This window comes from Dipodomys ordii, unplaced genomic scaffold, assembly GCF_000151885.1.
Source record: "Dipodomys ordii isolate 6190 unplaced genomic scaffold, Dord_2.0 Scaffold31, whole genome shotgun sequence".
NCBI lineage: Eukaryota > Metazoa > Chordata > Mammalia > Rodentia > Heteromyidae > Dipodomys > Dipodomys ordii.
In genome coordinates this window covers 4,789,814-4,805,208 of record NW_012267247.1, presented here as the reverse complement: position 1 = coordinate 4,805,208, position 15,395 = coordinate 4,789,814, and the positions used below count along the sequence as shown (strand labels likewise).

General features: G+C 35.9%; 1 protein-coding gene across 1 annotated transcript in view; it reads left to right on the top strand.

The window, feature by feature from the left end:
• Nufip2 (nuclear fragile X mental retardation protein interacting protein 2) overlaps window positions 1–14,280 on the top strand; it is a 33,146-nt gene extending 18,866 nt beyond the window's left edge. Inside the window, exons 3-4 of the mRNA XM_013016452.1 lie at window positions 2,309–2,341; window positions 5,861–14,280. Coding sequence (XP_012871906.1) covers window positions 2,309–2,341; window positions 5,861–5,913 — 86 coding nt within the window. The 3' untranslated portion in view covers window positions 5,914–14,280. The remainder of the gene's footprint in view (window positions 1–2,308; window positions 2,342–5,860) is intronic.
• Window positions 14,281–15,395: the final 1,115 nt, after the last annotated feature.

Here is a 15,395-nt window from a genome sequence, read left to right as displayed (position 1 = left end):
CTTCCAGCTTTTTGCTTATGTGGTGCTGAGGAATCGAACCCAGGGCCTCATGCATGCAAGGCAAGCGCTCTACCACTGAGCCACCTTCCCAGCCCAGCTCATTCGTTTTTAAAGTAGTATGATTTGTACAATAACTTGTGACTGAATATCCTTCCCCCTCCAGAAACAGGGCAAAGACAGGGAAAGGGAACTGTTATAGTAAGTTCAGTGTGCTGAAATGAAAGATTGAATTATTAGGTATAGATTTATCCTTGTAAGCAAACTTAAAAATGAATATCTTGGGTTTTTTGTCTCAGTTATATCAACCAAGACAAGGTTTATCTTTAGAATACTGTCTAAAACTAATGAAATTAGAAACAATATTTGGAGTATATTCTTAAAGATTAAATTGATGATAGTTCTTTTCACTTTTTTTGGTGGGTTGTGGGGCTTGAACTCTGGGCCTGGGCACTGTTCCTCAGCTCCTCAGCTCAAGGGCAGTGCTCTACCACTTGAGCCACAGCGCCACTTCCGGTTTTCTGGTGGTTTATTGGAGTTTCACGGACTTGCCTGCCCGGGCTGGCTTTGCGGTGATCCTCAGATTTCAGCCTCCTGAGTAGCTAGGATTATAGGCATGAGCCACCAGCACCTGGCTTCTTTTCCCTTTTTAGGTCTCTCAGGAGAAGAAAATTTTCTGTTGATACTGATGTCTGAACTCAGGGTCTCTCACTTATGAGGCAGGCAGTCTTGTCACTTGAGCCAAGCCAAATTATTTTTGGGATAAAGTCTTACGTTTTTGCCCTGAATTGGCTTTGGACCTGATCCTTATCGTCCTTTGTGTAGCTGAGGTTACAGATGTGTACCATCACAAGAACATTATAATTTTTAATTATATACTTTTTGTTTTTTGTTTTCAATTCCTGGAGAGGTTATATTATGACATAATTGCAATCTATGTCCAACTATATGCCATCTTAATGCTCCAATTTTATTTTTATTTAATTGTTTTTGATTGCTAATAAATCAGACTATACAGTTACATAGGATTGAGTTATATAGAGAATAATAGTCTTTTTGTTAAAATGATAGTTGTATGTCTTGAGCAGTGACTGAAGATTTGTAATTTTGGCTACTTGGGAGGCAATATTGGTTAAAGGCCAGTCTGTACAAAAGACAATTCATGACTCCATTTCAAGTTATAACTGGGTATGGTGGCGCCCCCTTGTCATCCTCAGCTATGTGCAGGGCAGTACAAATATGGTCCCAATTCAGGCCAGCCTAGGGCAGTACAAATATGGTCCCAACTCAGGCTAGCCTAGGTGCTAACCTACACAAAAAGGGTTGTGGAGTGGATTAAGTGAAATAGAGTGCTTTCCTAACAACTGCCCAAGCCCTTACCCCCACCCCTACCCCCAAAAATGTATGGCTTAGTTTTCCTTTTACTGAGTGGTTTTGTTTAATCTCTATTTCCTTTCAAGGTACAATTCTTTAGCTTTTGAAGTGTAATAGCCATTTGCTGTTGTTACCAAGATGCCTATTGTGAAATTTTGTGTGCTAGCTAAGTAGACTTAGTTTGACTACTGTTTGGCCATGTATATATTTCCTTACTGTGCAATGTTAAAGTAAGGAGGTAGACATGTGGATGAAACTGGAGCAGATGAGGATAGTGTCGTTAACAAGTGGATATGGATGAACATTTTTAACTTTATTGTTTGAAATAAAGAGTGGAGGTATAGTTTAGAGGTCAGTTCTACTTGCTTTCCTAGGTGCTTGAACTAATGAAACAGTAAATTTAATCAACACCAGGCTGTTTTAAGAAATAGCATTTGATCTATATCTCTTTTCTTTTTTTCTTTGCTGGTCCTGGGCCTAAATTCTGGGCCTAAGTGCTGTCCCTCAGCTCTTCAGCTCAAGGCTAGTGCTCTACCACTTGAGCCACAGGGCCACTTCTGCTTTTTCTGTTTATGTGGTGCTAAGGAATCAAACCGAGGGCCTCATGCCTGCAAGGCCAGCACTCTACCACTGAGCCACCTTCCTCGCCCCTCTATAGCTTATTTCTTCATGTATTGGTTATTTGGGAAGATAAAATTGTGCTAATTTTAGATAATTGACTTTGTAATCAACACACTTAAGACACCCTTGATGGCACTTAAGAATTACTTGAAAATTTCAGTGCTTTGTTTGCACCTCATAGAATTATGCTATTTTCCAACCCTATCTCAAGCCAAGCAGTAATCAATCTAGACTTTTTAGATTTAAAATGAAAATATATAGCCTCATAGACTCCTTTGAAACTTGGTATATGAAAGTGTTTTTTTTTTCTTTGCAGAAATGGAGTCTATTTGGAATTTGCAGAAGCAAGGTAAGAATAGATTACTTGAAATGCTAATACTAACCAAAACTCATTATTTTTAGTTTAATAGCGACCTAATAAATAGACTTTATATTTTGTGTTAATTTAATAACTAGTCAAAAGTCACTAGCTGCTGCCATACCAGAACTGCTAAGGATGGGGTACTATTGTAAGTTTAAAAAAAAAAAAACTGTGATAAAAGAACTTTTTTCATCTGCTGAATGAAGAACATAAATTTTTTCTACTTCTGATTGTGAAGATTAAGATATAGCTCAATGATAGAATATATAATTTGTAATCTAGGAACAATGTTTTTCTACTTTGACCAGTGATAGCCTAAGAATTGAAATTTACAGTTTGAGAAAAATTTGCTATTTTATTTAGTTATTTGCAGTCCTAGGGCAGATTGAACTTGGCACTATTTTTCTGCGTATTGGGCAAGTGCTCCACTACCTGAACCACATCTCTAGCCCTAAGATATGCTATTACAGAAAACATTTCTAGACTATGTTCTCTGAAAAGATGCTCAGGAATATAAAGAATAGCATATTTTCCCTCTTTTGAACCTCCTATTTAGAATTTTCAAGAAATTAAAATTAGTTATACTAATCACTTGCCTTCATATTAAAATGTGATGTATGGAATATGAATAGAGTTCAGATTTTGATTGGATAACTAGTTACTGACTGATGGGTTCAGATTTGTAGAATTGTGTAATAAAATTAAATCATATACCCATCTGTAAATAGGTTTCAAAGAATATGAAATTTCTAGAATATTAGAATTTTATTTGAACTACAAGACATTATTTTACGTGTTATATTGAGGCCCACAGAGCTTACTATATAATAAAATTAGATCTAGGGCTAAAATATAAGTTCTTCTGATTGCTTAACATTGCTTTCTCTTTATTTTTGCTTTGTTCTGGGGCTTGAACTCAAAGAGTCTTGAGCTTATTGATTTTTTTGGGGGGGGTCTGGTCGTGGGGCCTGAACTCTGGGCCTGGGCGCTGTCCCTCAGCTCTTCAGCTCAAGGCTAGCGCTCTACCACTTGAGCCACAGCTCCACTTCCGGCTTTTTTCTTTTTGCTTATGTGATGCTCAGGAATCGAACCCAGGGCCTCATGCATGCAAGGCAAGTGCTCTACCACTGAGCTACCTTCCCAGCCCTTAGCTTATTGATCTTATAGTTGGTGCTACTCTACCAGATGGAGCCATACTTTCAGGCTGTCTTTTTTGCTGACTAAGTCAAGATGCAGTCTGGAGTACTTTTATTCCCCAGCTGGCTTCAAATATCTATCCTCCAGGTCTTGGTCTCCTGAGGAGTGAGCTACCTGTGCCCAACTTTTTCTTTTTGTGTCAGTCTTTTGGGCTTGAACTCAGTGCCTGGGTGCTGTCCTTGAGCTTTTTGCTCAAGGTTAGTGTTTTGCCACTTCAGCTTCAGCTCCACTTCCAGCTCTTTTTTTTTTTTTTATGATTAATTGTAGAAGAGTACCAAAAGTCTGCCAACTTTTCCTGCCTGGCTGGCTTTTCAAACCACAGTCCTCAGATCTCAGCCTCTTGTAGCTAGGATTACAGGGATGAACCACTGGCACTTGGCTCTCCTTACTTTGTAATATCAAGTCTTTTGTCTAACATGGTTGTAGCTTAAGTCATTAAGCTACAAACTTAAGTCATTTTGAATGCTTTCTATGAACCTTTTTTTGGCGGGGGAGGAAGGTCAGTCCTAGGACTTGAACTCTAGGCCTGGGTTCTGTCCCTCAGCTCTTCAGCTCAAGGCTAGTGCTCAATCACTTGAACCACAAGCACCACTTCGGGTTTATTGGAGATAAGAGTAGGCATGAGCCACGGGCACCTATGAACCTTTTTAATCAACACATGGGGGGAAACCTAAAAGATATTACACCCTGTAAAAGTAGAAATACCTAATGTCTGTACTAATACCACTAAGAATGAAAACTATTATGAATATTACCTTCATGGCAAGTTGCCAGTTGTGACCCTTGAACTTCCATACTGAACTCTAGAAGATTTTATATTTATTTTTTTTTATTGTGCCAATTCTGAGGCTTGAACTTAAGGCCTGGGCACTATCCTTGAGCTTTTTGCTCAAGAATGATGTTCTATCACCTGAACCACAGCTCCACTTCAGGCATTTATTTATTTAGGTCATTTGTGGGGCTTGAACTCAGGGCCTGGGCACTGTCCCTGAGCCTCTTTGTGCTCAAGGTTAGTGATTTACCACTTGATCCATAGGACCACTTGTGTTTTTTAGTGATTCATTGGAGATAAGTGCCTCATGGAAACTTTCCTGACTGGGCTGGCTTTGAACCATAATCCTTAGATCTCAGCCTCCTGAGTAGGATTACAGGCTTGAGCCACCAGCTTACCTGGCTCACTTCTGGCTTTTTGGTGGTTAATTGGAGACAAAAGTCTCATTGACTTTCCTGCCTCGGCTGGCTTCCAACCACTGTCTTCAGATCTCAGACTCCTGAGTAGTTGGGATTATGGGCTTCAGCCAGGGGCACCAAGCTACACTAAATTCTTAAGCTAGGATGAGCTTGAGTTCAATATTAATTTTCAGACCTTTACAATTTTCTGTTGAATTTTACTGATCTATTTCTTACTACAGTATATATGCTTTATTATTATTAAGTAGATGTACAAAGGTGTTTTTATTCCACAGGTCAGGTTAAGTGTATATACTTGTAAAAAGATTTTAGGATTAGTAGAAATAAAGCTAATAAAAATACTGTCTTTCCAGAAGAAGAATGTAGCTAGCTAAATAATGGTAATTTATAGTGGCCCCATGTTCTTTGTCCAAATGTACTTTTCACAGTTTATATTTTGAACTCAGAAGATCCATATTTGTTTTCTTTTTGTTTGTAGTGGGGATTGAACTCTGTGCCTCTTAAATTTAAGCACATGCTCTTATCTCTAAACTATATCTCCAGCTCCGACTTTTACTTTTGTTGAGAATGAAGACTTGAGGTAGTAGTTTGGTGGGAAATAAAGAGTAAGCAAGTCATACTTAGGGGACTATATAATAGGTAGTTTTGCCAAACTAGTTTAACTTGAAATGTTTGGTGCTAGGTTTTACTTTAAATATACTTTGCTGAACAGAATATATTAGTTAAAATAACAAATTTTAATTTGAACTGAGCATGGAGACACTATAGTAATATTAGCTTACATGAAAGCTGAAACAGGAAAATGGTGAGGTTGAGCCAGCCTGGGCTGCATAGTGAAACTCTGTCTTAACTTCATTACTTTTTCTACCCTATTCCCCAAAAAGGAAAACGGACTTCATTTGCTAAAGAGAACAAAATGTAAATCTAAGTGTTGCTTTTAGTATTTGATTATGACTTAAATATTTTGCTTGTTTCACTTTTAAATACTTTCATAACCAAGAGAAACACATAAAACAAGGACAATTTAAATATTGATTAATTGGTGTTTGCTTTTACATGAATGGCATTTTGGTGTTCCAGACCTCATTCTTAATTTTTTTTTTTTAATTTTCTCACCAGATCCCAAAAGGATAATCACTTACAATGAAGCCATGGATAGTCCAGATCAATGAAGGACCAGACTGCCTATTTGTAACCTTTCTGCAGCATTAGAGCCACCGTTCATGGGGGACACAAGGCTTTTATGCTCCTAGATCTTCAACGCAGCAGAGGAACCATAAGTAGAATCACAGGATAATATATACAAATATATATATATACATATATATATATAGTTATTTAAAAAAAGGCAACTGAAAGTAATTAGACTTCTTAAGGAATCAAATTTATTTCAAGAGACTACACATGGTTATTTAATCTCCGGTACTGAATAGTTTTTTGTTTTAATTCCTTTTGTTAGTTTTTGTTTTTAAGTGTGAATGCAAGTGATTAATGAATACAGACTTAACAAGCGTGGTTCTAAAGTTCCTGCTGTCATCACTTTGGGCAACAAGTGACCCACTGGAAAGGCAAATCCACTTAAAATATCTCTGTGTCTTTGTTCTGTGACTAAAGTGATACACTAATCACGGGGAACCCAGAATGATTCAACATTTCCCCCTACTCCTCCCTGATCTTTTGGTTTTACTTTTAAGCCCTGCTAGAATGCTGGATAAATGCCTTGAAGTTTGCAGGGTGTATTTTTTTTTTTTTTTAGCGAATATAATTTGCATGTCTTGCCAGAAGTTAAGCAGCCTCTGTGGGGTGTTGGGGAAATATTATCTTTTCTTTTCTTTTTTTTTGGGGGGGTGGGATAGGGGAGGGCTTCAAGTTCTATCTACAATTCTGGAATAGTTGATGGATACATAGTTAACTAGCTTTGGTTACATGTTAAACTTTGGTAACAACTGAAGAATATATTGAGTATCATTTAAAGAAAAGTTGCACAACAAGCAATTGGCTTAGATATGGAAAAAGTATTCCTGTGCCCATATTTTAATGTAATTGTGTAACTGGGAGCAAAAATATATTCTGCTTTTCAACTGTAGGTGCTCCAGACTTGCTCTCTGTCTCTTAACACTAAATGTGCAGTTTCTTGTTTTTCATCAAATATCTAAGAAATTTGTGTACATTTCTTTAAATTCTCTTTAATTTCTGAGCAAAATCTAAAAGGAGAGGAAAAGAGCCCAGAAAAACTTCTCATGTTTTTAGCCAGTAAGGAGGTAATAAACCCTGCTTATAGAAGCTGTTTTCATGCAAATTATACTTCTAAGCTTATTAGCTTCTAATTATATCTTAATAAATATATTTTATTATTAGAGCAAAATGGGTTTTTAAGGAAAATAATGTGAAATTTTGGAAATTTTCTTTTGGGCAGAGAAGAGCATTAGCCCTGTCTTATCATCACATTGCCATCCTGTTGCACTGCAGCTTGTGTATAGCATGCTAAAAATAAATTTTGTGTGTGAGTGTGTGTGAGAGAGAGAGAGAGAGAGAGAGAGAAAGAGAGAGTGTGTGTGCGCAGAAAAACTAAGGGTCCAATTTTAAGATTGGGTGATGTTGGTGACATAACAAGTTTTCTGGCCTGACATAGCATCACATCACACACATACATGCAGAGAAATTAGTATATCCATGTATGTCAAATACTGGTAAAATAGCAGGGCATTTATATAAAGAGAGTTGTAGTCTTCTAATAAAAATAGACTGGATCCCTTGATATTTGGAGAGAAAGTAACTACTTTTTGCTCTATCATTTTGCTTAAGAAATGTCTAGTTTTTGAGCGACTGTAGCATGGATGAGTTTTCTTGTTGATTGAGAGTTTTAACAAGTAATTTACAAAAGAAGTTGTTGGGCTGAACATAGAGAAAATATCTTTTTAGTCTGGATTCCTGCCCTGCTTAGATTTAAAAAAAGTATAAGCATGGATTGCCAATTCCACTTGATGTAAACAAAACTTTTTATACATAATATATATATATATAACTTATTGTATCAGTCCAGGTTCAGAAACTTGTGGTAGGCCAGTTTCAGATAGTTTTCATTTCACCTGTAAACTGTATCACTTTTACTGATATATTGTAATTTTTCAATGTATAATATGTTTACAGATGTGCCCTGCATTTAGTCTGCCTTGTTCCTATTTTGATTTTTGTTGAGTCTCCTGCCTGCTTGCCAAAAGCTAGGATGCTTCAGGCCCATGTACAATTGAAAGCAGAGGCATCCTTGAGCTTTAAAGCATTGAACAAACTGGAAAATGCAACATACCACATACTGAAGTGGAATTAAGTCTGTGTTTTGTGTTTTTTTTTTTAATAAAAAATTTCAAAAAAAATTTAAAAAAAGATAATAATCTTGATTAAAAGAGGAAAAAAAGGCTCCAGTTTGTTTTACAGGTTTTAAAGTTCTTCTGTGTGTTCAATTGCCTTGTGTAACCACTTGTCGCCTTAGGGCCAGATCCCTACCCTTTCCCCCTTTTTCGGTGTCCATTTTGCTTGCCTGAAACTTCAAAGTTCTGTCTCACAACTCACAAGAAACTTTCTGGGTTTGTGACATAATGGAGGTGAGTGAACATATATCCAAAAAAAAAAAAAAAAAAACCTCCCCCAAATTGGGCTTTTATCTTAGAAGCAACAGTTAATTTACATACCTTTAGAAAGCTTTCACTTTCTTACTTCCCTTTCCATATCCCTCAGGACTCTTTTGTTCAGAGAAGCCTAAATGAGAATGTATTCCTTCTCTGTTTGTCCAAAGGATATTTGAGTCTCACTTCTACACGAAACAATGCAACATTTCACTTTGATTTCTTCACTGAATTTTTCTTGATATGGTTAGAAGTGTACAGTAGTTAGAAATGCTTCTTAACTTTCTGGGAATCCTTGTGCCCCATCATATTAACTGTCAGTATTTTGGGGGCATTGGATTTAATGGACTTAATTGCCTAGGTACAAGCAGGACTTTGGGACAAATCTCCTTTGTGCTGTTTGGTTATACTTAACTCTACTTGTTGCAATCTTTCTCCTTAGGTCCTCACACAATTCCTTACAGAGCACTTATTAAAAAAAAAATCTTAAGAGTTGATCTGTTTTTCTGATTATTTTTGTGTAAGCTTTTTAAACTTCAGCTGTGATTAATTTAGCACATTTAAATAACAATATGTAATTGTTGGTATAAAGAATTTTCCTTCAACTCAGAGTATTAGTACTGTAGCATAAACCAAATACAGTCTAGAGGGCGTTTTTAACATCCCTCTATTAAAAAGACTGAAACAGGTGTGTGTGTGTGTGTGTGTGTGTGTGTGTGTGTATGTGTGACAAATGGAGATAAAGAATTAGTAAATGAATGTGTAAGACATTAGTATTCAGAGAATGAAACTTGTATTTATTTTGTGCCATTTGTTTTCATTACAAGAATAAAGTCAGTTGGTTTAAATACTTAAAAGGGGGTAGTATTTGAAAAATGGCACTAAAGAATTAAATTGTGACCTATTTTTTTAATAGCTATGAAGATACTAATTATGGGTGAAGATTTCTTTTTAAATTTGTCTTAAGATTGTAGGCTTTTGTGTCACATACCACTCACTTTTGTGTAGATGTCTTGAATCTCCTTTCCCTACAAAAGACAGGGTGTATTTATCTTTCTCTTTATTCACTACCCTCCCCCCTTGCTGAAGTTAATTGCAGTCTTTCCCTCTTCTTCACATAAAGTATATTTACAACATCTCTAATAGCCTTTCTCTACTTTCTGAGAGGATAGACAAGAAATGATAGCTTATTTTGGTTTTTAAATAGAGGTTAAGAGAATTTCCATTTTAGAATTTTGCTGTCCTAAACATCTGCTTACCTAGTCATCAATCTGCAAAAAGCTTATAAAAGGAAAAGTGCTGCATTGTTTTTTCAAATAACAAATTTTAGGAAAGTAAACTGCAACTATGGGAGTTGTCCACAATATAAAAATATGCTTCACAAGTTATGACATAGCAGCAGTTATTTCATACTTGGCTGTTTAAACTTGCTAATCCATATCAGAGGCATCTAATGACTAACTTTTTGGGGGGACAGAGTCAGTATATCTCAGGCTGACCTTGAATGCCTGAGTGCTGGGATTTAGGTAATCGCTTTCAACACTCTGCTTCTAATTTTTCTTTTGTAATGGTAAACTTTAAACAGAAAAAGCCATTTAGTGTGACATTGTATGTTATATACCAAATGGCCACAGGCAAGGAAACTAAAAAGGACTTTACTCAGTTTTAAATTTCATCAAATAAGAATCATTCTTGCAAGACTTTCTTCAGAGAAGTTGATTAAAAGTCAAATTTCCAAGGATTTTGGGTATAGTTAAGCCCTTGGATATGTATACTCAATACCTGAGCCTTCTTAATAGCTACCCATGGAGAACTGATAACACTGTTGTGGGGTGAAAATTTATACGCTGGACAATAGTTTCTATGATAAGGCATGTTGATACCACATACATCAAGGTAAACTGATAGGATGTTGTGTATTAGTCCTACCATAATTAAAGACTTTTGAAGGAAAGAGGTTAGGATTTGCTTATCTCCCTTTCAAAATAGTTAATGTTTTGAAAGGGCAGAGGATGAGGTTGAAGCATAAGTACTGCTTTAAATTTGTCAGAGCCACATAGATTAACTTCTTAAAATCAATGTTATTTTTAATGACAAAGCATCAGGATTATTTCATGGTGAAAAAGTTGGACTTCTGGGTATCTTAAAATTTTTCTAACCAAAAGCTATTAAGGTATATGAAAACTAGGACTACCCTGAGTTGGTTTAAAGAATGATAAATCTGTCGACTCCGATCAAAAACACTGCTTTACTGAGTTAAATTTCACACTATTTTGCTGCTCAAGAAAGGTCTTAAAGTAGTTAAAGAATGCCAGCTTTAAATTAAAGAATGCCAGCATCTGTAATCAACATCCAGTGAGTCAAGGTTATATTGCTTTTACATTGGGATGTCCAATAGCAGTTAAAGGCTGGAAATGAACAGCTAATCTATACATGATGTGATTGCTAAGTCAGACTTCCCTACTCATAAAATTTTGTTATGTCAGTTCTAAAGCCATTTTATAATTCTGCAGTATCCCTTTTCTACAGCCTTAATAGCTATAGCTTTGGGGGTTTTTTAGTTCAGTTTTTGCTTTAAGTTTATTAAAATTGTACTCTACAGATCAACAAACCAATTTTTGAGGTAAATTACATAGTTTACCATAAGCCCTTTTTTTCCTCAGGTGCTAAACAAAGGCTCATAAAAGGGATAACTGCTTTAGTAGAGTCTGCTTTATTAAAATATATTTCTTTTGCTAGATGTAAAGATCTGGTGTTAAGTGGTTTTAATATGTAAATATGATTGAATGCTTTTAGTTTGCCCTTGTTTATTATTCTGTTGTCATTTATCCTTTATAGAGGAGGATCCTTTTCAAGATCTTGAATCATTTCATTAGGTGTTGTTGCATTTTTAGAATGAAAACAACTGTTTTCTGTCTTAGATTAAGCCTGCTGCTGCTATGAGAACTGAAAATCAAGAATGTGATGCACTTTTTACATTACTGTATACATTACATATACCATAGTTTGCTTTGATACATTTTCTGTAGCACAGCCACTAACAAAAGTGAATGAAGTTTATAATGCCCTTTGGGAGGAAATTAGTACAAGTAACTAATCATCGTTGGTATTGGTCTATGAAGGACAATAACTTGGGAAAATAAAAATTCTGTTTAACACATTTTTTGGCCTTAAAATGTCTTCTACTACTGAAAATACTTTAAATCTTAGCTTTGTTTCTATTACTCCCTCTCTGCCTCTCAAAAAGAATTGGAAAGAATGACCTAAAGAAAATAGTATCATTGACTTGTTATTGATCTTTTAGAAAACAATTGACAATTTAACTTACATTAGCTGGAGGTTTTGTGTGCAGGAAGAATTAATACTGTTCTGTACCAGTTACATACACTCAAAAGTTTCAAAATGTTTTACTTCTCTAGCATTTTTTACTTAATGTGATAAACTTAAGTATGTTAAGAATGCTACTTGACAAAAGAAAAAGTCATTTCTCAAGCACATACCCAAACGTGAAGGAGATGGAACCCAAAATAATAGGAGAACAATAATGAGAGAACACCAGATGAGGTGGAGGAATATGAAAGATTTGTGGTCCAAAGTTATCTGGTTATATTTTGATGTTGCCAATATTGCAGAGCCAAAATTTTAATTTGCTTATTTAATATATTTGTTGGCCAGAGATCTATTTTTATATCAATGTGCCTTGCATGTATATTGAAAAAAAATTGAAAGGCCATGTAGTAATGCCTGAAATAGTTGATGGTTCTTACCACCTCACGAATTTTTATGCAGTATGGAAAGCTCATTCTGTTGCGCTACTGGTGCTCTGTTCAAAAGTTACAGATCTTCTCAAACTGGAACTATTTTACAAACTAGGGAAGTGACTGACTTTCGGGTTTTTTTGTTTTGTTTTGTTTTTAGTCTTGTTAGTGGCTGTTCTGTAGTGAGAAGTAGTAAAAAGAATTCTTCACTCCCTTTCCCGTTTTCCCCCCCCGCCCCCAGCACCTTCAAATAATGTGATAACACCATTTCTTGTGTGCTTTGAAAAAGTTTCAGCTTGCTGTCTCCTTTAGTGTTATAAAAAGTGTTATTAAAAGCGTTTGCAAAATTTAGGGAGATGATGGAGTCCATGTTAATTTGGGATTCTGTATGAGCTTTGATCCAAGTTATTGGCTCTTTCTAACTTAAAATTTTTTATTGTTAAAGCACCTTGCTTAGAAATTTTTAAATATTTATGTCTGCAACAATTGTCTCAAATAATAAACTGTGCAATTTTGTCATTAAAGGAAAAAAATCTGAATTCTCCCTAATGTGACTTGTTAGTTTTTCTGTATTTCCTGCCAGTGTAAATGTGAAAAGCTTTGCTTGCATTACGTTTTAGAAATGCATTTTGCACACTTTCGCTGAAGCTCCGTGAAGAGGTTAGATCTAAGTAGACGAATAAAGCTATGCACATATTTTGAAAGTTTAATTCGTGTGTCATTACCAAAAGTGACCTATCATTATTTTTACTGTTTTTAGCTTTACCATCTTCAGAAACATGGCTCAAAGTTATAGTTCTGGGCTAGCTCATCAGTGGAACTAGAAGAGAGGGAAACTGGCACCTATTTTAATAAAAGTTCAGTTTAAATGAGCTTGACTTGTATCTCTTTAAGGGCTTTTCTTGAAACAGGGCAGTTTTATCAGCTTTACAAACCATTGGATGTTCTTCCTGAGTTTTTTTTTTCCTTTTATGAAAAATAGTAATTCAAACAAATGAAGGAAAGACCTTTGCCACATGGAGCTTTGTGACATTTTGTATGTCTTAAAGCTAGTTTAAAAGGTAGGCCAACCTTTTTTTTTTTAAGCATGAATTTTCAATTGCTGAATGTTGATATCAGTATCATTCAGTTGGTTAAAAATCAAAGCACAGATTGTTTTAAAGATAATGTGTATTTTATTAAAAATTTGCCCAAAGTGATTAGAAAAAATTTAGTAATTGGGCATATTTGGTTCAGTTGCTACAGTTTGCATGTACTAAATAGCTTTACTTCACATGTATGTGTACTTACAAGGTTGTGTAGATGTATTGGCCAGGTCTTGTCAAATCATGTTTTAAAAGATACTTAGTATATCTCTTTAGGAACTTTGTAAGAGAGGCTAATAAGTTTTAAGTAGAAGACTTCCTAATGGTATTTTCCCCATGCTCCTAGATATAAAACTTCCATTTTATAGCTTTTCCTATATATAGAAGATGGTTTCTAATCTCATGAAGTGTGCTCTTGATATATGTTGATTTTGAAAATTGGGCGGAACCCTCCTGTATCTAACTGTACTAGTCAAGATTCAAATGGTGGCCCATAATGAATGCAAGGCCTTAAAAGGCAGAAATGGAGGAGTGTAGCAAGGCATTATCTTAAATGGCTTTGGCTACTATTAAGCATCTGCCAGTAGTTCACTTTATGTTTAGTATTAGAATGTTCTGGAGGAGCAAAGTAATTGTCTTGTGTGCATAGGCACTTGGGAGCTGGGTTAACTACTTAATTTGTGGAAAGGATAATTAGTGGATTACAGTTAGGGTTTGTTTTATTTTTCATTTGCCCCCTCAAATACTTTTTAATGTTGTTTTGCCCAGTAAAAAAAAATAAAATAAAATAAAAGATAGCTCTTTTTTAGATGTAAGAACAGTGACCAGAAATTTGCCCTTTTGCTAAATGCTTAGATATTTGCTATAGCTGTTCTGATGTCATGGATTATGAGGAAGTATCAGCTACATGATCTTCCTTTATTGATGTCTTAATGTTCAGTGTTTTAAATATATAAATTACAGTCTACAACCATACTCAGATTTCCTTATTTTATCAGGAAAAAAACGAGATTTGTAGATCAAATTAAGAGACAATAAGTGTACATTGTTGAATAAAAAATTTTTAAAGCTTATGAAGTGCTTGTGTTATTTTTTGTGTGTGCTTTAAGTCTTTACTGAAAACTGTTGTAATGTGACATTGATAATGACTTCTCCAAAGGATCAGATATACAAAGGACTTAAATGTAAATTGTACTATGTTGTTTTTGTTTTTTTTGGTGCTAGTTAGTCCTGGGGGCTTGAACTCAGGGTTTGGGCACTCTTCCTGAGCTGCTTTGCTCAAGGCTAGCATTCTTATCACTTGAGCCACAGCACCACTTCCGGCTTTTTTTGTTTATGTGGTACTAAGGAATCACACCCAAGGCTTCATGCATTCTGGGCAAGTGTTCTACCACTGAACCACATACACAGCCCACTTTTTTTTTTTTTTTTGTCGGTCGTGGGGCTTGAACTCTGGGCCTAGGCGCTGTCCCTCAGCTCTTCAACTCAAGGCGAGCGCTCTACCACTTGAGCTACAGCGCCACTTCCCCACTTTTATTTTTTATCATACAGGCTATTACAGTACTTACAGCTATCAGAGCAGCTTGTCTGACTTTTTGAGGATATTAATCCTTAAGTTCTTGCAATTAAAATATAAAATCAAAGTTGAGCTAACCATTTAAGCAACTTTTGTGGAAATAGTATGTCAATAGGCATGTTGAAATTTCCTGTTTAGCATTAATTGCTAAGGTTAGGGATAACTGCTAAGATCAAAGGAGGGAATTGTACAAAAAGGTACGTAAACGGTTACTATAGAAATGTAATATTTGAGCCTGGTTCTTGTGGTTCACGCCTGTAATCCTAGCTACTCAGGAGGCTGGGATCTGAGGATCACCGTTCAAAGCCAGACCGAGCAGGAAACTCCGTGAAACTCTTACCTCCAATAACCCACTAGAAAGCCAGAAGCAGCACTGTAACTCAAGCAGTAACTCGCCTTGAGCTGAAGAGCGCAAAGACAGCGCCCAGGCCCAGAGTTCAAGCCCCACGACTGACAAGAAAAAAAACAAACCAAAAAATTGGTAATATTTGGATTGAGTACTTTTAAGATGGGGAATAAAGCCAGGCGCTGGTGGCTCACGCCTGTAATCCTAGCTATGCAGGAGGCTGAGATGTGAGGATCGAAGTTCAAAGCCAGCCCGGGCAGGAAATT